The 23,135-nt window shown below is 42.1% G+C and overlaps 1 protein-coding gene across 10 annotated transcripts in view; it reads right to left on the bottom strand.

The window, feature by feature from the left end:
• The window catches only part of LMNTD1 (lamin tail domain containing 1), a 303,257-nt gene that overhangs the window by 67,132 nt on the left and 212,990 nt on the right, over nt 1-23,135 (bottom strand). For all 10 annotated transcript variants that reach the window (XM_030541043.1, XM_030541092.1, XM_030541054.1 and 7 more), the window contains 2 exons: nt 7,785-7,900; nt 3,989-4,215 (listed from right to left, as the gene is read on the bottom strand). In XM_030541043.1, the coding sequence (XP_030396903.1) occupies nt 3,989-4,215; nt 7,785-7,900 (343 nt within the window). The remainder of the gene's footprint in view (nt 1-3,988; nt 4,216-7,784; nt 7,901-23,135) is intronic.

Genomic DNA, 23,135 nt, shown 5'->3' with positions numbered 1-23,135 from the left:
TTCTTTTCACTGTCTGTGCAAAAGACCTCAAAATGTGTGTCCATGCACCACCTGTGCACCCCTACTCTCTCTGAGACTTTAGGATCTAGGGCAGGGAGAAGTGAATGCTGCTGGTGAACCCTTCTCTCACAAAGAGATCCTCTGGTCTGCCACCGAAGTCTCATAAAAAATCAGCTTCCCCCCAGATCCTGTCAGTGCTTGTGACTCAGGGCTGCTTTTCAGAACTCCCTGAGCTCTGGATCCCAAAGAGATGCGTTGGGGATGCCCGGCCAGGTGGACTATCCCTATGCAGATCCTATCAGGTGCTGAGCAGCCTCAACTCTCATTGATTTCCATGGGAGTTAAAGGCTTTTATTACCTGAGAGGAGGTGCTCTGTACTCATGAGATCTGTCCCTTAGATGGCTAAAACTCAAACCCTTTTTGATTTGGCAAAATTACTGTGTCAGCGAGAGTAATAACGTTGCACTAATCAGCTTCCCCATTGTATTAGGAATGCTGGCTCCAATCAGGCATGCTGATTTGCTTTTTCCAATGGCATTTTCTGATTGTAAAAACAAGATGTTTGAGTTTCTATTTTCCCATCTTACAGCGCATTATACCAAAGCAGTGACACAGTGCAGGCCCCCATTTCAATATCTTGTTTGTGGTACCCTCCCTCAAGGCTCTCTGTGGTAGGGTTCAAATGAAGCAGGAGTTCCAATAGCTGGGCAATGAAACAGGTCTCCTCGTCTTGGCAAGTGAAGAATTAGTTGCAGCCAAACGTAATAACATATGAGTAATAAGGAGGGTAAAAGCTACAGTACAGTGGCCTAAACAGAAAACCATGGCAGGTGTGCAGCTTAACTGAGTGTGAATTTTGCAGAGGATGGGTCTAACTAGGAGGCACAAAAAATGGTGTTCAGGGATTTGCTGGAGAAGAAATGGGGCAAATGCCAATGGGCTCCATAATCAGGAAGCTAGATGAGTTCTTGGATTCTGTTGCTCAGTGCTTGCTAGAGTCTCTGTTAGATCAAATATTCAGAGTGGTAGCAGCAGAATGAGCAGACTGTGTTGAAGATGGCTTTTAGTGATGTATTAATAAGGCAGTTTGTTTCTTGTATCACACTGGTGGCGGCTTTTTCTGTGTTACTGAATAATATAGGCTAAGGCTGGGGTTTTAAAAAGGGCCTAAGGGAGTTAGGCACTCAAATTCCACTGAAATCCAATGGGATTCATAGCCTAAAGTGAGGTACCTAGCCACAAGCCCTCAGTGTGGGAGGATGCAGAGTGCACCCTCCTGAGGAGGATGGGGGACACTGCCCCAGGGTCAGACACAGTCTTCCCTCATGCTGCACTCTGTGAACAGGGAGTTCATTTGAATCAACCATTAGGCTAACATAGACTGCTTTCCCCAGCATGCTGGCTCTGCTCTGTAAGCTAGTGTGGTGGCTGGGCTGGGCCACGGCCTTGGATCCTCCCTACCCACTCTCACCTCACTTGGGGCAACAAGAATGAGCATAGCTGGGATCACTGTTATGCCAAATTAGTAGAGGGAGGCTATCATAACCTAGTCCCATATTTGGACCGTAGCGTCCAAAATATGGGGGTTAGCATGAAAACCTCCAAGCTTAGTTACCAGCTTGGACCTGGTAAAGCTGCCACCACCCAAAAAATTAGAGTGTTTTGGGGCACTCTGGTCCCCACAAAAAAACCTTCCCTGGGGACCCCAAGACCCAAATCCCTTGAGTCTCACAACAAAGGGAAATAAACCTTTTCCCTTCCCCCCTCCAGGTGTTCCTGGAGAGATACACAGAAGCAAACTCCTTGAATTTAAACAGAGGGATTCCACCCTCCCCGTTCCCAGCCTTGGAAAACAGAAGTACCGAGAGTTAATCTCTCTTTCCCCCTCACCCAGAGGGAATGCAAAGTCAGGCTAGTAAATCTAACACAAACAGACTTCCCCCTGACTTCTTCCTCCCACCAATTCCCTGGTGAGTATAGACTCAATTCCCTGGAGTTCCCCGCTAAAGAAAAACTCCAACAGGTCTTAAAAAGAGAGCTTTATTTAAAAAGAAAGAAAAATACATAAAAATGGTCTCTCTGTATTAAGGTGACATATACAGGGTCAATTGCTTAAAAGAAATATGAATAAATAGCCTTATTCAAAAAAGAATACAATTCAAAGCACTCCAGCAACTATAGACATGTAAATACAAAAAACCATATAAATCACTATCTGATCTTTTGTACTCACAACTTGGAAACAGAAGATTAGAAAGCAGGAAATAGAAATCCCCTCATAGCCGAGAGAGAGTTAGACCAAAGACCAAGAACAAAGGACTCACACACAAACTTCCCTCCACCCAGAGTTGAAAAAATCCTGTTTCCTGATTGGTCCTCTGGTCAGGTGCTTCAGATACTTCTTTCCAGGTGAAAGAGACGTTAACCCTTACCTATCTGTTTATGACAGAGGCTTCTTGTGCTTCCCTTGACCCTTGGTGTGGCTGAGCAAGGGCAGCGCACAATCTGACTTTATGTAAAATGTGCAGCTCGCAAATACATGGAGAAGGTGGAGGATCTGGAATCGGTATTTAAGTCATGGTGACCAGCCCAGAACAGACAAGGAGTCATAACTAGAGCTGGTCCAGAATTTTTCATCAAACATTTTTTTCCACAGAAAAATTTTGAATTTGCTGAAACTTATTAATTTTTTCATTGGGAAAATCAAAGCAATTTGTTTTGGTTTCAGGTCAACCCAAACTGAAACACTTTGGATTGCCACACTGAATCAAAACATTTCATTTCAGGTTAGTTTGACATTAATCTGCATCTGCCTAAATGGCCACAGTACCCTAAGGGAGTTATAGTTTGAGTGCCTCGTACTCCCATTTTTTCCTATGGGTTAGGCTCCCTGGTTGGACTACATCTCCCTTGAGGCGCAGCTGTCTCTCCTCTTGTTGACCTGGCACTAGGCATCATGGGAGTCCTACATTCACCATGGATCATGGGAGATATAGCCTGGCTGGAAACCCTGATCCATAGAGGACAATGGGAACAGTAGGCACCTGAATCACAACTCCCAGGAGGCACTGTGGCATCTCAGCCAGGTGTAGTTCAATATCAAACAAAAACATTTTGATTCATTTTGACAAACCAAAATGAAATGTTTAGATTCAGGACTGTTAAAACATTTTAGTGAAAATGAAATGTCTTAACATTTACAGAATTGGTTGTTCCATGAAAAAAGTCAACATTTCAACTTCTTGCCCCAATTTAGGCTTAAAACAATGTCAAAATATCAGAATTTCCCCACTGGATAGAAATTCCAATTTGACCCGCTCTAGTTATAACTGCCTCGCCATGCTATTACCCCATACTTGCAGGACTATATTACAATTCCCTTAACATGATGGTAACATGTCTTGTTCTAGTCACCACAGGTAAAACCAAAGAGTGTGAAAACATGTCTGGGAACAACTATGTTGTAACTGGATTCCCAAATATGGTTCTAACTGTAGTGCAGAGAGAACCTCTGTCATAATAAAAACCAGGGTTGCCTATGCCTAAACTGCCTTCTCTGGACAAGCCACCTCTTCTTGAATGAATCTTTTTAGCATTGTTAAAACACAGCTTGTTCTAGTTTACATAGGCAAAACTAAACCATGTAATAACGTCAACCACAAATATTTTGTAAGTTGGATGTAATTGTATTGAAATAGCAGGGAAGAAAGGTACTCAGCTCAGATAAAACAGTAATACTCTCCACAATTTCAAGATGCCACCAGCCACCCCTGTAATTATAAACAGTTGATTAATCACACCCAGACACAGGCATACAGACTGCTTAGTTTGAAAGTTCTAATAGCTGCAATGCATGCAGGGAAATCTCTTCAACCACAGTAAGAAATCATCATGGGGCACAGTTGAAATACTGGGGAATAAAAGCATATAAAGTGCTGCAATCTTCTCCCCTGGATATGAGTTATAGAAGAGTTTTTGAAGGCTTACCTAAAACTCTCTTTTGTGTCGTCGGATCTGCTCTGGCAGATTTGGCCAGTTTGGGTGCTGTTGTGATTCCATTTATCATAGTAGCTGCAGAAGCAGGCTGAAGTGATTGTGGTGAGAGCACGTTCTCTGAAGGCTGGGGTGATGCATCTGTGATGGGAGTTGAGGTAACAGGGGAGTGACCAGAGTATGACAGGTTAGGTGCCAAATGGAAATGGGTTGCCTCTGTTCTGTATTAAAACAGCAAAATTACGTTCATTCACAATGAGTCCATGGAAAACACATTCACTGATCAGGGCCAATGTATATATTGTACAACCTCATTTACTTCCCTGGGGCTGGATGGGATGTAAACTAGGGCAGAATCTGGTATAGGCCCAGGAAACCTCAATATCAACCAATAGAATAACATCCATCCTGCCCTCCTTTCAAGATGATTACCACTAGCTGATTATTGTTACAATTATTTCTTGACTTTTATATCCTCTTTAATATTGCATAAATTATCCAAAACATCCAGGAAGCACAACCCTCCCATTTAGGGCAATATGCTCATACATCTGACATATCTAGTACACCTTGGGGCCATTTCTGCTGTCACAACCTGACACAGTCCCATTCTCTGGATGGACACCAGTCAGTTGTAATGGGATCCAACCACTGAATCCCATGTGACGCTAAGCTCCTGGGATCTGGGTAGTGACTGGCCACTGTGCCTAGCTCTGGGTCTCTCAGGCATACTGCCAGGTACAGACCATGTGTCCGACACCCTTCTTGGGCAGCACTACCTCAGGATCCTCCTGCCTAGACCTGAGAACTACTTCTACAGCCCTCCTGAGCCCCAAGTCAACTAGGATATCTCTATACTGCAATAAAAAACATGGCAATGAGTCTCAGAGCCCAGGTTAACTGACTTTGGCTTAGAGGGTTTGGGCTGAGGGGTTAAAAATTGTAATGTAGACACTGAGACTTGGGCTGGACCCCAGATTCTGAGACCCAGGCCCCACACCAGGTTTCAGAGCTTGGGCTCCAGTCTGAGCCCAAACATCCACACTGCAAATTTTAGCCCCACAAGCCCAAGTCAGCTGATCTGGGCCAGCTGTGGCCATGCCACATGGATATTTTATTGCAGTGTAGATGTACCTAGAGACACATTCCCCTCCAGAATGGCGATGGGGGCTCTGGTTTCTGCTTAACCCCTTCAGGGACACCAGGGCAGTAAAGAAGAAAATAAGCTTAGCAAAGGAATTTCTTAAAACACACACACTTTACTCTTAAAAAGCACAAGAGTTACAGATCCATGGAAAACAACAGCTCCTGGTCACAATCCCCCCCAGTCTCATCTACCCCTTTTGGGTTTGGTCCAAGTCCTTAGGGGAAGCTAAGTCCATTCTGGCTCTGCTCCTCCTTTTGGGTCATCTGTTTCTGGCAGTGAAGGCCTTCCTTTATTTAGGAAACAGCTACCTTTAAAAAAAGACTATCACTGTTTTGTAAGGTGGTGAAACTGCAGCTCTCTTAAGCATGGATTTAGACAGAGAGGGGAGAAGGAGGGATTCCAGCCCTTTCCCTCCAGGCATATTTCTGTGTAGAGAGTCCATTCAAAGTCATTGGCCCTGCCAGTAGCATCCTCAATGTTTCACCAGGGCAGAGCCATTCAGTGTTGATCGTCCTTCGTTGCTCTGCAACACTTTTCCAGGCATAGCTTCCCAACTGCAAGTCAAGTTCCTGCTATATAATGGATGATCTCATTCACAATGATGGTTATAGTTACAAACAATGTCCATAAACCAAGTGGAATTCTTATCTGGACAAACACATATTCCCAATACTCTGTCACACTGCTCTCACATACATTGGAGGAAATCAGGAGTTGTCACAGTTTGGTTTGACCCAAAATAATTTTTTTCTGGCTGAAATTTTTCATATTTGTTTCAACTTTGGTTCAACCCAAACTTATTCCCATCCCATTAATTTTTCATAACTGCCAACAAACTGAAAAACCAGTTATTCACTCACCCCTAATTGGGATGCCAAAAAGGATACAGGGAGGAAAGGAAGTGAGGTTAGCATTTTACACTAACCTAATAGCTGGTGTAAGGTGCACACTCCTTTTGTGTAGCCTAAGCAAAAAACTATGCCTTTCTGAGGCACACTCTGATGCTTTTCCTGAGGCAGTGCTGCTCTGCACCACTCCTTAGGCAAAGCTGTGGTATCACAGCTACAATCTAGCCCTCACTGCTAACATATAGCACAGCAATATATAGCATATACCCTTATGCACCTCTTCCAAAGAACCAATCAGCTTAAAGACAGTGGGCAAAATTATCTTCTCATTTTTGCAAGTGTAAATCCTGAGTAACTTCACTGACATCTGCAGGGTTACACCAGATTTACACCAATGTAACAGACAGCAGAATGTTTGTAAGTAGCTCTAGGAATCATGTGACATTCCAACACGCAGAAGTTTCAAAAGAAATATCTCAATTTGAAATCTTACAGTATGGTTGCATCTGTTGAAACTACATGGGAAGAAAAAGCGTGTGTGTATAAATAGCCCAGTGAAAACCTTTTTGCTCATGCCAACCTAGCTGAGGTTGATGTGATGTGTCTTTCAGGAAAAGGGTTGCCTCCCCTAAAAGGGAAAGCATCTGGGTTTCATTTGGCTAGAGTTGATACACTTGCTCAGGTCATTCGTTTTACAAACACCGCTTGCACATGTATAAAACTGAAGAGTTTCAAAGTGAAATTAATTATCTACTGTCTACATCTCAGCAATACTGGTGTAAATCCAAAGTAATTCCAATACCTTCAGTAAGGTTACTCAGGGGCTTGCACAGGTGCAACTGAGAGTAGAATTTGGCCCAAAATGCTCACAGAAAATTTGCACAAAGACTGACAACCCTTCTTATTCTGCTAGCTAGTAAAGAAACCTCCGTGGCAGTGAATACCATCTACAGGGCGGAGGCATTACAGTGTTAGGCCTAGAACCATATATGTCCAGACAAAGCTTCTCTGGTCTTACTACTGGATTATGTGGGAGGATATTAAAATATCCATCATGCTCCATCAGCGCTTAAGATGTAGAATGTGCTGACTGACTCTACTACAGGATACTCGAAATAAACAAACAGCACGTTGGGACCAAAGCAATCTGTCAGTATTACAGAAGGCAGCCAAGAGGTGTATTGTTTGGAACTTTTCATTACTCCTTCCAAAAAGAGAAGAATTATTGAGAAAACACCTGCAGCATGAAGTTTTCTTATCAAATTTTTGAATCAGACCTTGGGGAATGTTTAGATCCAGATACAAAGTCTGTCTTACAGGCTCATATATACTCCTGAAGTAAAAATGCACCAAAGGTAATGAAAAGTAGGTAGTAGCTGATGTCCAGATCCTCAAAGGCAGGAGGCTTAAGGCAAAATATAAGTGACTCTACAGAGATAAGTTTTAGAGACATTAATCAAGGGGCATGTGTGCATTTACACTCCTAAACCTTTATTGGTTCCTTGTATAACAATGTAAACAAGTGCGATATCATCTGGCATTTCTTTAAATAAATGGCTTCACTACAACTGTGCCATTCTTTCCCCTGAGAATTCAGTCTCTGATATCTGAGGCGCTTTGATGAAGGACTAAGAGCTATGATGATGGTCACGCTCTTTGGTTACCATACAAGTCACTAAAGAAGTTACAGTTACAAAGAAGGGCTGCAATTACAAAGAAGGTTTAAAAAGTTTTGTTCAACAAAGCTGGAGTATATGTAGTCATTAAATAGCCTTTGCTTAGTTAATGTTCTTACCCTTTTTCTCCTCCAAACGTGCTTTTAAGTAAACTGATCTCATTCTGCAGGGAAATATTTTTCTCCTCAACAGCCTCCAGTGCTTTCATCTTGGCTAGAAGAAGATTTTGTAATTCCTGAGAAAGAAAAAGCATGAAATGAGGCAGTTAATATATTTGAAGTTGGTAGTTCTGTTATATAGATATATAATAGCCCTCACATATGAAATCATAAATATATTAAACGTATCCCAATACAATAATAAGAGCCTTATATTTAACCTTCCAACACAAAGGATCCCCAAATGTTTTACAAACATAACTATCTGATCTACATTTATAAATTGTACACACGGACATCTTTCTCTACCACTGAAATGCAATACTTAACAATGTCGTGGTTCATTTACTCATTAAGTCTTAAATTCAGCCATTCGCAATCGGTCTCCAAGGCATTAGTGTTCATTACTTAGACTCTATTTAATTTTGCATTTTAAGTAGCGGCTGGACCATTTTATAATCAATAACAACAGCTCTAGTTAAACATGATGCACGAAAGATATAAGTATCATATTTCAGAGTATAAGTTGATTGTTTCAGCAGTCAGGAGGGAGGTACTTACTCACATACACACAGACACACAAAGTTAGCAGTGTGTACATTAAAAAAAAAACCCTACCAAAATAAAACTCACCACTGCACATATAATTTTCCACATGGGGAGAGGATGAGGGAACAGGAGTGGCTGTATGTTTTTTGCTGCCCCAAGCACAGCAGTCACGCAGATTTGGCAACATTTCTGCGGGTGATCTGCCAGTCCCGTGCCTTCGGCGTACTCGCCGCTGAGGCCACAGGACTGGTGGACCTCTCGCAGGTATGCCACCCCCCACGGCTTGCTGCCCCAGGCATGCGCTTGCTGTGCTGGTGCCTGGGGCCACCCTTGTGAGAGAACAAACCTGAGGGGACAGAGGTTAGTCACATCACTTAATGCCCTATGGGAAGGTGCTCACATACGACGGTGATGAGCGCAGTATAAGAACTTCTATAGAATAGAATAGAATTGAATAGATACACCTCATGTGCAGCATTGCACAATTGGATAAATGCATTATAGAAGGTTTTTTCCATGTGTTATTAAATTATGCGTTGGTCACTTCTGGAGAAGGATATGTGCCAGTGATCTTACTGATTGGGAAAGTATTCTGCAGCCCCTGAACAGAGGTAAGAACATTGTGCTTCCCCTGCATGGCAGGAACTTCTAGGAGCACACTGTGGACAGGTAGGCTTTATGTCATGCCCAACATAGGGCCAGTGCTATCAGGCACAACTGATCTCTATGGTGGGGTGTCAGCCTGAAAATATAACATTCAACACACTTTGACCTACAGTGGTGGTCACTGGGAGCCAAAATTTATCAAGAGTTACCAGGAAGCTCCCTGTGAATGGAGGGAGGGGAAGTATTAGAGGGGGAGTGAGGGGAGGTACTGAGATGCATCAGGGAAGTGGGAGAAGAGGATTGAGGAAACTGGCCTGTGGTTGAGAAGGAAGGTCCCAGTGGTTCCAGCAGCTCCCGGGCCCATTCCAGCCCCTCTGGGTCCCACTCCCTGCTTCCCAGCCTGATCCTAGCTCCTGTGATAGCCAGTCTAGCCCCTCTGGGTCCTGCTCTCACCTCTGCCCCCCTTCCCAGGTATGTGCAAGTTTACACAGGGACAGAGCCCCCACAATATTTCCATTGCAGGGGCATTAGCTCCTCTTTTTCTCGGTTCCATCATCATAGCTGAGATACAGCAGCATGTGTATCATGACCATCTCTAGTGGCTAGTCTAGACAGGGGATAATGATTTACTATCACTTTACACTAATGGAAACACCTCCTTAGTTCAAGTGGTAGAGGTCTGTGCTTTAGTGCAGAAGGTCCTGGTTGGTGACCAGTGTTAGGGATCACTGCACAGTATTTCCTTGTATTTCGTATAGGAAATAACTGTGGCATTTCAGCTACCACTGTGCAGTAAGTATGAGCAAATGTTGACTTTTTTTAATGAGCGCTATTTTTTATTGTCGGTATTTATTTTAGAGTGAAAATACTTTCCAAACATCTGGAACACCGACAGTGTAACTGATTGACTTATGAAAGTCAATTAAGTAAGTTATGAGGATGATGTGCAAGAGGCTCTGTATTAAGTCTGTACACACAGTATAGGGATAATGAGCAATCATGTTTGGTTCCGCTAATAATCATGAATTCTTGACACATGATCCATTAGTAATACTTTTAGGGACCCCGCCACACCCAGAACATTTTCACTTAAAAAAAGTTGATATCTGAGAACATGACAGTTGCATCATTTCTGAGAAAAAACTGGAATTGCAGTAGCTTGTATATCTGCTGTTAGAAATTATGGGTCTGTTCTCTTCATGGCCTGGAGTAATAAGGAGTAGCTCTATTGAGGTTTACTGATTTCTACCACAGCAAAATCAGTGTATGTCGGAAGAATCAGGCCCTGTAAATGTACAGTTAAGCTAAATTTGGTAGATCTAACTTTGCAATGTACAATATTTTCAAAATAAACAAGCAACTCAGTAATAAAACTGACTTTTGACCAGTGTTGGGGGACTAATAGTGGAAGTTGACAACATAAAATCCAAAAAACACCACAATAAACCACTACAGGATTAGCTGAGGTTAAAATATTACAAATACCAAACCCTTCGTCATAGAAACAAACACAAGGAATAAACTAAATACTGTAATCAAACTCCTAAATACTGTCCGGGGTCATGAATTTTACATCTAAGGTCAATTTATCAAGCTACTCTAAAGAAATTTCTGATGGGAATGATGCCATTTATGATCTAATTTTTAAAAAAAAGTTCATGCTTCATACTTATCTTAGTCATTTAAATCAACAAAACTGAGTTAACTAGGGTAGTCTCAGGAAGAGTCAGCCCTGAGAATGTTTCCATTTGTTTCATTGCCTAAGGGTTTTTTCACCACTCCTTCCTCAACAGGATGACAGCATGTCTGCAAAGAACCTGCCCCTACACTGCTGCCACCAGGGCACACTCCTCTTCCTGAAGGAGGAGTTGTCCTGGGCCACCGCTGGCTCAGCCTTCAAGGTTTAACAAGTAAGCCCGGTTCACAGTAGTCGCTATTGCGGGAACCTATGAAACTTTCAAACCAGCTTTGCACCACTGGCAGTTGGATTTCTCTGCTGATGGCTGGCTTTCACAGGACAATATATTTCCAATTCTAGTTACAAGTATTTTACAAAGTAGTAGACTATGTGGCTCATGCAAAGGTATTCATTTATTTAAAAGGCTATGAAGTGTTCTATCTGTGTGCATAGGTGCTGGAACTAGGGGTGCTGTAGCACCCCCTGACTTGAAGTGGTTTCCCTCGTATACAAGATTTACAGTTTGATTCAATGGCGCTCAGCACTCCCACTGTACAAACTGTTCCAATGCCCCATCTGTGTGACACCTATGTCGTTGCAACAGGTTTTGCAGAGCTGAAATTCTACTCATTTATCTCTTAAACTCCACCAACACTGTGAGTGATTTGGGAAAACCCCAGCATTCCTGACATTGGGAAGCTTGACAATGGATTCAGGACTGAAAATGCTGATGATTGTGCATTATTTCTGCAAGGGTCACCCATGCTAAATTTTCTTACCCATGCTATGGGCAGTGGTTCAAAATAACTGAGTTACCCAACAGGACCCCATTTACTGCTCTTGAAAATACTGGGTTGAATTTTTTTTAACTGTGCCTTTTCACAGTGTTTAATCCAGCAACTAAAGAGTTAATTATATGAGTATGTGTATACATGGATTAAACTGGAATCCATGAAAACTTCTGTCTTCATAACTTGGTTGTAATTGTACTGAAACATCAGCACACCAGAAGAGAGACTCACTTCAGTTAGATGACTTCCATTTTGGCCCATCTCTGCTAAAAATATTGGCCCAGATACTGGGCAAACGTGGCTTAATAACACCTTTAACCCCACCTATCCTCTCCCCACTGCTCCTGAGTTTCACTGTACAATCCTCAGATGTTATCTGGACAATTCTTCCTATTGATAAAGTCCACCCTGTAAAAAACCCAAAGCTCTTCATTTCTGAGGTTCTGCACCATTCAAGAAGGGATTCTACCTGCAAACCTCTCAAGGGAAAAATAAAAATTACATCTCCAGACCTTTAATTAAAGAGGCATAGATATATCATTGTAGATTGTTTCCCATTAACTTTAATTAACCTTAAAGCATCATCTTATTTTTAATATGAGTTTATTACCAGACAAAGAAAAGTATTTGATACTTAAACAACTTTGAAATGCAAATGTAATCTAGTGTGAAATGAATAGAAAGGTAAAAAAAATGCAATTTCTTAATGCATTCATTCCAAATAATAATTTGTTTGAAAATAGTTATTTAATCTCTATATTTTCATAAGAACATAAGAACAGCCATACTGTATCAGACCAAAGGTCCATCTAGCCCAGTATCCGGTTTTCTGACAGTGACCAGTGCCACGTGCCCCAGAAGTGTACGGGGAGACTTTGGCAAACCAGTAAAGTGCCTGAAACCACTACGGCTTATTGTTAAAGACAGCCTAGTCAGCAAGCTTTAAAAGCAAGTCTCAGTTTGACCAAGGCAGGAGGGGACGGGGGTTTAGGGTGCCACTGAAAGGGCAGCTTGACCCCGCGTCCTTCCTGATAAGAATTGAGTTAAAATTGCTGATACACGCATTTTCAAAGAGTAGGATATGTCCCAGGAATGTCTATTGAGGTCTCAAGGCTGCAAGTTCTGGAAGAACCCACACCTGGTTAATCAATAATCAGAAGGAATCTCTTGCTTGAAACTGCTTACTTAACAAGGTTTCTTTAATTACTAATGTATGAATAAGGGGAAAAAGCTTGAGACAGGTGTGACTCGTTTCGGGACTGGCCTCTCCCTCTGGATGCATCTTCTGTTCCCCAGTGGCAGACGGGCTGCTGCTGTATCACTCGAAAGCCACACTCAGCTTTGGTAATTATGAAGGGCTGGGGGTGTTTTACTAACTTGTTGCAGACGTGTGTAAGTGCTTGAGACTAGTAAAGTTTAGCTTTAAGTGAAAGCACTCTTGTGTTGTCCTGTTTGTGCCAGCCATCTATCGGTCGGATGGCCGTGTTTCCCCTGATTTATTTCCTGACACCTCCTCACACAGAGTAACGTTACCAAGAGCTTTGGGTTGAAAGAACACCAGGTAACAGAGGGAAAGAACAATTATTATTTATTAATACCTTATCATACATGGTATTGGTCACAGGAGAGTAATAGCAACAATATTATACACACTTTCATATAGGATGCAGCTGAGGTTACCTGAATTATTTATTCAGTGCTTTGTTCAGCTGAGCTCTTCAGACAGACTACCATTCATTCATCTGCATGGTAAATATTCATCTCATTTGCAGCTAGCAGCCTGCTAATCAGTTGACTGTTCATTGCAGCTGACCACTTCCACCAACTAACCTATACTTGATTGCATATGTCAAATAATTAATCCTTTCAGTCAATCGCTTGATCAAAAAATATTCAACATTTCAATGACCAGCTGTACTCACCTCTAGGTGAACTCTAATTGATAACTTTGGCTGGGCACTCAATATATATTTTCCATGTGCATATGGAGAGCTTTTGTACAGGAGAAATTTTTAAAAGTAATAATGTGAATAGCATAAGTGAAGTAAGAACTTAGCATAGAAGGAAAAACAGTTTTTTCAAGCAATACTAACATCCTCCCTGTTACTCATATCTGTATCCCGAAGATCATCTTTGGCTATGTCTACTCTTATGGGGACATGTAGAGTAAACACACTATATGTATAGCTACACATAACAGTGAAAGGCCCTTGCAATGGGTAGGTTGTGGGGAAAAATCTCCTCTCCCTACTGCTAGAGCCTTTCATCATAGGGAAGAAAGACTCCAGCAGCAGGGAGGAAGCAGGACACTACAATGCTAAAGACAGCAGAATACAGTGGGAGGCACTGTTTGAATGTGTAGAGAGACCATGGTGAGTATATATCCTGAAGGTTCATGCATATAAGGCACTCTACTCTCCTAAGATATGCCTTTCTATCTACACTTCTATTTACACCTATGTGAGCTAGGCATGCAGTGTCTGTACCGTACACGCTGGCATAAGTGTAGATGTAACCATAGACTCCACCATTTCCCCAGCCATACACATTTAGGCCACTTCCAATTCTTTCCACTTCTTTCTCTCTAAAATTTGTATAATCTTATCTTCTTTTTTTTCTGTCTACACAGCTAAAACTGTTTTCCAGGCCCTTATCCCACTTCTTGATTACTACAATATCACTCACTCTTGGCCTGCCTAACCATTATCAGCCCAATCAAGTCCATACAAAACTCTGCTGCTTAGATCACCTTCTTTGATCATCACTCTGACCCTGTCACCTCCAGCTGGAAATTGCTCCACAGACTCCTCCTTTTACAAGATTTTTGTCTTCCTTTTTATAATCCTTCAGAACTCTGCCTCTCCATACACCTCTGCTCTTATCTCCTGTTGTGTGGCCAGTCTCAATCTGTGTGTCTACTTCTCCTAAAATCATATCACTTCCTTGTTTCATGCAACCCTTGAAGCTTATAAGGCCCTCCATGACCACCTCTCCTCCTTTGGTGCCACAGCAGGGAATGTGTTATTTTTATGTTTAAAAAAAACAGGCTTTATATGCTTTATCCTTTTCCTCTCCCTTCAGATATTGCTTATCTTCTCAGATTGTAATTTCTTTGAGGCAAGAAATGCACAACACATTCACAGCCTATTGGAATAGAAATAAATAAATAAAATTAATGGAAGTACCTACCCAGAACCCTAGGGGGCAGGCAAATATTACAAACTCATGTTAGCTCAAAATGACATCCTCACCTACTAAAGTAAATGTCTCCCATGCCACCTGCTCCCGGACCCTAACCAATTCCCAAAGGAAAAGCCTGGTAAAAGAGATGAACCTTCCAGTGGAATTAAATACCAAATCCAGGTTCTGTTAGTCCCAGCCTGTTGCCCATCCCTTGTGAATAAGGAAGGGGTTAACTCAAACACTTCAGTTGATAACCACAGCACCAGAATCACACAGAGAATCAGGTGGTCCCTAAGCACCTGATCCAAAGTCTGCTGAAGTAAATACAAGCCCTTCCACTGATTTAAGATCAGGGTTTCTCAAACAGGGGTCATCACTTATGTAGGGAAAGCCCCTGGCGGGCCGGGCTGGTGTGTTTACCTGCTCCGGCCACAGGTCCGGCCAATCACAGCTTCCTGCTCCGGGCCAATGGGAGCTGCTGGAAGCGGCAGCCAGTAAGTCCCTTGGCCTGCACCATTTCCAGCAGCTTCCATTGGCCTGGAGCAGCAATCTTCAGCCAGTGGGAGCCACAATCGGATGGACTTGCGGACAGGGCAGGTAAACACACCGGCTCAGCCCGCCAGGGGCTTTCCCTACACAAGTGGCAGCCCCTGCTTGAGAAATCCTGCTTAAGATAAAATGGGTTATGTACTAGATGTTTAACTGTTATTAAACATTAAAATACTGCATATATAATTTGTACAATAGACATGGAGCAGTTTGACCAGTACTTGGAAACAGGGGTGGCAAGTTATATGCGTCCGTGGTGCCCATGCTCCAGGAATATTCAGGGACTGGGGTTCCAGCTCCACCAATGTTCGGGGCCGGGACTCTCCCCCAGCCATGCCTGCTGCCCCCACGTGCCTCCCCCGGAGCATCTCCCAGCTCCACCTGGCACCCCTGGATGATTTAAAAGGGCCCAGGGGCTCCCAGCTGCTGCCGCCGCCACCACTGGCAGCGCAGCTGGACTAAGGTGGCTTCCTGCCTGCCCTTACTCCACACTGCTCCCAGAAGCAGCTGGCACATCCCTGTGGCCGTGGAGGCATGGATGTCTCTGTGCGCTGCCCCTGCCCCCAATTGCCGACTCCACAGCTCCCATTGGCTGGGAACTGCAGCCAATGGGAGTTGTGGGAGTGATGCCTATTGACAGTGGCGCTCAGAGACTCCTCTGGCACCCCCAACCTAGGAACTGCTGCCAGACAGGTGTACTGGTTGCTGGGCACCGTCAAAAATTATACAAACCTGCCACCCCTGCTTAGAAACCATTTTTGTCAAGAAAAGTATATATAGTAAAAACTTATTCTGGTAAATATTTTAATTCCATTCTGTGGTGGTAGAGTACATTATATGCTACCTAAAATTTAACAGAGATTTTTTAAAAAGCTGATTGCCTATGAGAAACTACCTCTTAGGCATACCATATTTCAGATAATCAAGGAGCCTCAGTACGGGGAAGCAGCATACAGTTAAAGAGGTAACTAACTTTCCATTAGGGGATTAGTTTTAACTACAGCTGGGGAGAAATTTTTCATGGAAAGTCTTCCTCTGGAAAATGTCATTTTTGACAAAATCTTTTTTTGCGTGTGAAATTGTGATTGTGATGAACTTCCTGCAGAATCAAAAAATGTTTGTTTAGCAAAATTTGGTTTTAAGAAATCTCCAAATTTTCTTTAAAATGCAAATTTTCATTTAAATTGTATGACGTCAATAGTAGTAGTACATAATTACATGTCACGTGAGGTCATATCACATGTCATGGCATAATATGAAATGGTATTCTGTGTTACTACTGACAATTTGAGATAGAGTGTCATATACATATATAGATTTGTGTGACATTAGATGTATATATTCTATCAATTTATTTTATTGTTATATTTTTATTTGCATTTTGAAAATCATTCGGAACAGCTGCTACTTAATACAAATTGAAACATCTTATCACATTTTGTAGGTCAAAGTGTCACCTCTTTGTGTGGTAAGGAATAGTTTGACAATTTGACACTTTCAACAAGAAAATAAGATAAAATGTCAAACTGTTTCCTTACAACACAATCAGGAGACATCTTGATCCAGAACCTATGATAATGTGTTTCTGTCTGTATGAAGTAGAAGCTGCCTTTAATTTTTTTTAATAAAATAAAAATAAAGTGGACTAGAACAGAATACTTGGACTATATCATGTCATATGACATTATTTCATGACATGTCACTAGTAATCATAGAATCATAGGACTGGAATGGAAGTACTGGAAGTATTATCTAGACCATTCCTGACAGGTGTTTCTATAACCTGCTCTTAAAAATCTCCAATGAAGGAGATTCCACAACCTCCCCAGGCAATTTATTCCAGTGCTTCACCACCCTGACAGTTAGGAAGTTTTTCCTAATGTCCAACCTAATGCATAAGATGACATCACATCATGATGAGTAATGTAATGTAAAATAATAAAAATACTAAAATGGAAAATCAATAACTATTAGAAAAAAATATGGAAGTTCAAATACTTTCCCCAAACAAAAGTTTCAAAACATTTTTTCAGAATGTTCATTACACAGGAAAGTTTTAAAATATTTGGTTTTGTTCTGTTTTAGAATAAAAACAAATTCTGAAATGACAATAATTCCCTTGAAAGAGAAATTCTGAGTTTTGACCCACTTTAATTTTTATACCCTCTTTCCCAAACTTTGCCAACGTTTAATCAATTTGCCTGAAATTTTACAACTGTGATCTTATGCCAGGATGGGGATTATTTAGGACATTTGAGGCAAGTCAGACAAGATACTTAGGAGCTATGAGAATTCAAATGACAAGTTGTATCATTTCATGAACAGTTTCAAAGTTTTTGACTTGCATTATCATAAAAATGGCCTCATCTAGAAACTCAAAGTTTGATTTTATCCGATGGCCTGACTTTGACTTATCTGACTACCAGCTTCCTGAAAATAGTCAAATATTTTGATGCTATATGTTCTACCCTCCTCTGTTCACTTTCCACCACTCCAAGTAGTTTAAAGGCTACTTGAAAGCTAGCTTAAACTGTCAGCTAACAATTCCTCTTACATGGGGGAATTTCCAGGCAGTATACAGCTGGTGTAGCTAGGTCTACACCATAACAGCTGCAGCTGTATGCAGTTCTGAGGGAGCACAAAAGTGGCCTGAAGAGATTCTGCAACAAGCATAGCTTGGCACACGCAAGGATCTGGTCCTTGAAATTGCTTGATAAGATTTATGTGAACTTCAGAATGGCTGCACAGTTCTTTTCAGATATTACAATCAAGGCCTTGTACAATCTACTCCACAACAATGTAGAACTCAAATCTTCAGCAAGGATCCTTTGTTTCTGCATCTGTCCTCTGCAGCGCCCTGGAAATTCTGTGGCAGCTTCAGTTAAATTTAAAAATTGAAGGGTTTGTTGGCTTAAATCTGACAATGGACAATACAAGTAGTGCAGTGTTCCTTGGGTCATTTATTAGGAAATAAAAGATTAATTTAGTTGTTCTGCTCTTAAATAAGCATTTTCAGTGTGTGCTGCAGATTTTCATAATCACGGCACGTAACTACATTCTTTAATGGACCAGGACATAAGTGGTCTGGCCTAGTGGTCACAACTGGGCTGAGGCCTGCCCACCAGGGACAGTAGTCACCGGGCAGGAGCTGAAGGAATTGCAAGAGCAGGGCCACCCAGAGGATTCAAGGGGCCTGGGATCCTCGGTGTTGGGGGTCCTCCGCTTCAGCGGTAATTCAGTGGCGGGGGGTCCTTCTGCTCTGGGACCCTTCACCGAAGTGCCCCAAAGAACACGGCGGGGGACCCCCGCTGCCAAATTACCACCAAAGATCCAGCTCTTCGGCGGTGAGTCCTGGGGTGGAAGGACCCCTCCCTCCCCGCCGCGGGTCTTCAGGGCACTTCAGTAGCGGGTCCCAGAGCAGAAGGACCCCCCGCTGCTGAATTACCACCAAAGACCTGGAACGGAAGAAGCTCCAGGGGCCCCGGGCCCTGCAAGAGTTTTCTGGGGCCCCCAGAGAGAGTGAAGAACTCTGCTCCAGGGGCCCCTAAAAATTCTCATGGGGGCCCCTGCAGGGCCTGGGGCAAATTGCCCCCCCTCCCCAGGCAGCCCTGTGCAAGAGCCAGGTTCCATAAGCAGGAGTTAGGGTCAGAGTGAGGCCAGGGTCAAAGACCAGAGATCAGAGGCAGTACCAGATTAGAATTAAGGCAGGAATCAGAGTCAGAGTCAGGCTGGAAATCAAGCAAAATCTGGCCTTGCAACAAGCCAAAGTCTGGGTGGTTACCCAGACAACTTCCTAGGCCAACCTCTGGGGTAAAATGGGGGTTTGGCCAATCAGAGAGTCACAGGGTACCGTGACTCTTAGTCTCTTGGGTGGCACGTCTTGCAGCACCTACTCTCCATAGTATTCCCTCACGATAGCTTTGTGTGGTTGTCCAATGGCACTGTGGGAATATCAGCTATCCCAGGATCTGCAGACCTGGGTTCTAGGCTGTGGGTCCTTATACAGTCTCGAAGTTACATATCCAGGCAAAAAATTCTCTCAACATCTATAGCCACAGAAGGGCATTCTTGAGTGGGAGCTGGTGGCCAGAGTGCATGGTCCTCATTTGGTCTGCTTACATCTTCAGCCTAAACAGCAGCATATACATCCAGAACCTCACACATAAATTATTACTGCTTAGAGAAGGAATACATTGTGTTGGGAGGAGGGGGAGAGATCTGTGCAGGTGGTAACTGCTAGTTAGAACAGACATGATATAATTTGGTTTTGCTGCATATCACTCAGTGCATGCTATTTTTGCAGAGTATTTTCAAAGGGACAGAATTTGACACCTTCCTTGCAACTTATATGTTCAACCTCAGAATTTAGTACATTTTATTGACATCTTCCAAGGAACAAGTGGTCTGAATGTGAACAGAAAATTTCCCAAAGTTCAGTGGTGTTTAGATTCACAAGGTTTTGTTCAGAGCCACTGCTAAAAAATATTAATATGAAAGTTCTTTTTAAAAAAAAAGCCACTTTCCTCTTCGTACCTTTTATTTAATTATTATAATAATTATTATATTCTGAGAATGTGATTTAGTCCCATATTGTCTGGAAAGGACAGCAGAGGGCAGATGTGGTTTTATAACAAATGAGATCTGACACAGAAGAGAAAGTTTTCCAGAATATAAGCTTTGGTGTCTTCTTTTGGGATATTCAATATTCATATCAGGTTAATAACTGGTATCAAATTATTAGGCAACAAGGCTGGCATTGCCATTAAATGGTGATATTAGATACTGCATTTACAAAACATCTTTATAAGAATGTCACTCAGAGAACAAAAAAATACTGATATTCAAATTTAAAACCTCTCCATTATAAAATGTTTTCATTAATACAGTACCTTGAGAAAGATTTACACGCAATTAAACTTCATATCATGCCTCCTTTGACTTCACAATCACTAGACCATTCTTCTGGTCTATAAAGATATATTTGTATTGCTGTGGCATTTGCTTTAATAAAGTATTAATTTAAACCTTGTCACTGGTTTTTGATTCTCAGAGACCTGTGATATCCCAAATGTCTTGGGTCACAGAGCCCCTAATTTAGCAGATGTTCACACCCTTCTCAGAAATGTCTTTAATTGGACCCAGTAAATAGTATATACTCAAATGCTTTGCTCAACTGAGGTCTTAAATAGGAAGACAAGAGGCAGTTGGAGTTTCATGGAACAAGAGGGTCGCTGAATATATATTGTCTTATTGTTAATCTTGAAGAGCACACATGGAATTTTCTAAGATTTGGGTGAACTTTCTCATTAGAGGGTTGCTGAGGTAACTCTAGAATGCAGATCCAGCATTGTTTTAACTGATGAACAAAGACTGTGAATGGCTTGCCAATTACAGAACCAGTTTCTCCTCTCTTGGTTTTCACACCTCAACTGCTAGAACAGGGCCTCATCCTCCCTGATTGAACTGACCTTGTTATCTCTAGCTTGCTTGCTAACACACATATATATACCTGCCCCTGGATATTTCCATTACATGCATCTGAGGAAGTGGGTATTCACCCACGAAAGCTCATGCTCCAAAACGTCTGTTAGTCTATAAGGTGCCACAGGATTCTTTGCTGCTTTTACAGATCCAGACTAACACGGCTACCCTCTGATACCTGAGGCATAGTGTGGTGTTTACCTGTGGCTAAGAAAGAAATTATGTTTGTGGACCTGCAAATCCAAAAGTGCCTCTTGGAAGACTTATTTCACCTTTCCTCCATTTAATATTTTAGATAATGATAAGGATCAGCTGGTGTTTTAATGCCGTATATTCTAGTGGGAACAGCAGTCGATGCTTTAGTTAGGTTTGCATTTTCTAACCTGTTGTCCATCACTTGCAACTTTCTCAAACTTTTGCCTTTAGAGCTCATTTATTATCATCTCAATCTGTCTTTTCTTTACTTGCATAATGGCACCCACAATTTATAAATAAAGTTACATTAGAAACCTGTAATAAGTAACCTTATGGCACACAATGTTTTATACCATTTACAGGTATGTGGGCCAAATTCTGGCATACATATATGAGCAGCAGAAAGAAGGTAGTTTTTTATATTCCAGCTCTTTTAAAAGTACAGTTGAAAGCCTTTTATATAAGTTTGCCATGACAGAAACATAAAAAGAGCTTAATGGGTCACTGCCAAAGACTCAGGGAGCATGATCCACATACATCTGCACATATACATATGTGGATAGCAAACCCCAGCAATGAGCCTGGCACACAGCTCCATGCTCAATGTATTCTTATTCCAACAGGAAATGAGTTACACAAGACCCTCCCCTTTGTGCTTCTTCACAGCTAGAACTTGGATGAATATCAATGCTCTAATGCACCATGTTTATACGCAGGTCTGGAGGGAACTCAGAACTAATACTGGTGGGATTTTTTTCCCCCTTGCTGTCCAAAATCTGGCTTCTTCCCCTTTAATGAGTACTCTCTTATTATGGGAAATATATTTTTGCCTGGCATACATCAGATGTATTCAGCTATAGATCTTTACCAGGTTGATTTTTTCTATTTTATTTTGTGGTCCAATGGAAACTTATTCTTTTGGAGAAGGTTCACTCATTTATCAGGCAGCCCCAGCATTGCTTCTTTTGGGCCTGGTTTTATTTCCACTGACTTCAGTGGTAGCAGTATGAAAATGGAAGCATCATCTGGCTAGACTGAAGTGGAGAGAAAGCAAAGGCACGGCACTTTCTTCAATTCTCCTAACCTCTCCCAATGAGCTCCAGCCTTTAGTGCTCTTTGCACGACTTCCAATGAGAAAAAACGTACATGATCATTGCTGCTGCCAGTTCCAGCACTTGGGCAGCCAAGAGGTCAGAATATACAGTGGGTATCCTGAGGGTGGCTAGTCTTTGCATGTCCCTTGTAGTGTCTCTGTTACCACCCCATGTTTAAATCCAAGCTTGCAAACCTGTCTCATGAGGATGATCCTGACTCAAGAAGCTCCACTGATGCCAGTTGTATTTCACATGAACAAGAAGCGTAGAATTGGATTGAATAATCTGGAATGTTGTTTCATTCAGGGTTCACACTAAGGGTTCACACTAATTTTTATGTAAAGTAGTGTGGTAGCAGCAGGACCTCAAGTTGCTCCTTAGTTGTGGTACTCACGGCAGTTATTTGAAAGCCTCTTCTCTGCACCCTCACTAACAGGTAGGATTAAAAGTTTGGGCTGCTGCCATTTTGATAGGCCAATGGTGCCCTATCAGCACCAAACAGCCTTGGAAAGATGCAATCCAACCGCACCAGGAAGTTTTTACAAGGGTATTTCTTTGGGGTTAACCCTAAAAAGAGACTTTTTATTATTTTGAACATAAAACAAACAACAAAATCTTGTTATGAACCGACTACAGACACAAGCCATTACATAGAGCAATTACAAAATAAAGGTTGGAATAAAACTGTATAAAAACTCTTGTGTAGACAGTGCTTTGTCAAAGCACTATCTACACAGCTATTTTTAGAGCACTAACAAGAGGCCGGCTAGCCTGTCACTGTCAACCCGGGCTGGGAAGCTCATTGCCGCAGGCTGTGTAGACGTATCTACACAGGCCCCATGGAGATCAGGGCCCCATTTTGTCAGGCACCAGAGAAACACATAGTAAGAGACAGTCTCTGCCCAGAAAACCCTGCAGCCTAAAGAGACAAATCAGCCAAAGGGTGAGCGGTGAAGCAGAGGCACCAAAAGGTGGGGCGGATTGCCCAATATCAGTGGCAGAACCATGAATCCTAACTCCTTGTCCAATCCCTATCCACTAGACCACTACGCCTTCCTAGGTATAGGGCTGTGTTCTGGGTATTTTTCTTCCTTGCATCAAAAAACACTATTAACTAGAGCGGTGAGATTAAAGCATGGAGCATTGTGCTAAATATTTGCTCTGGTGGAATCTAATGCTCATTTAG

The sequence above is a fragment of the Gopherus evgoodei genome, chromosome 1, assembly GCF_007399415.2.
Source record: "Gopherus evgoodei ecotype Sinaloan lineage chromosome 1, rGopEvg1_v1.p, whole genome shotgun sequence".
Taxonomy (NCBI): Eukaryota; Metazoa; Chordata; order Testudines; family Testudinidae; genus Gopherus; species Gopherus evgoodei.
This window is presented reverse-complemented; position numbering and strand designations above follow the sequence as displayed.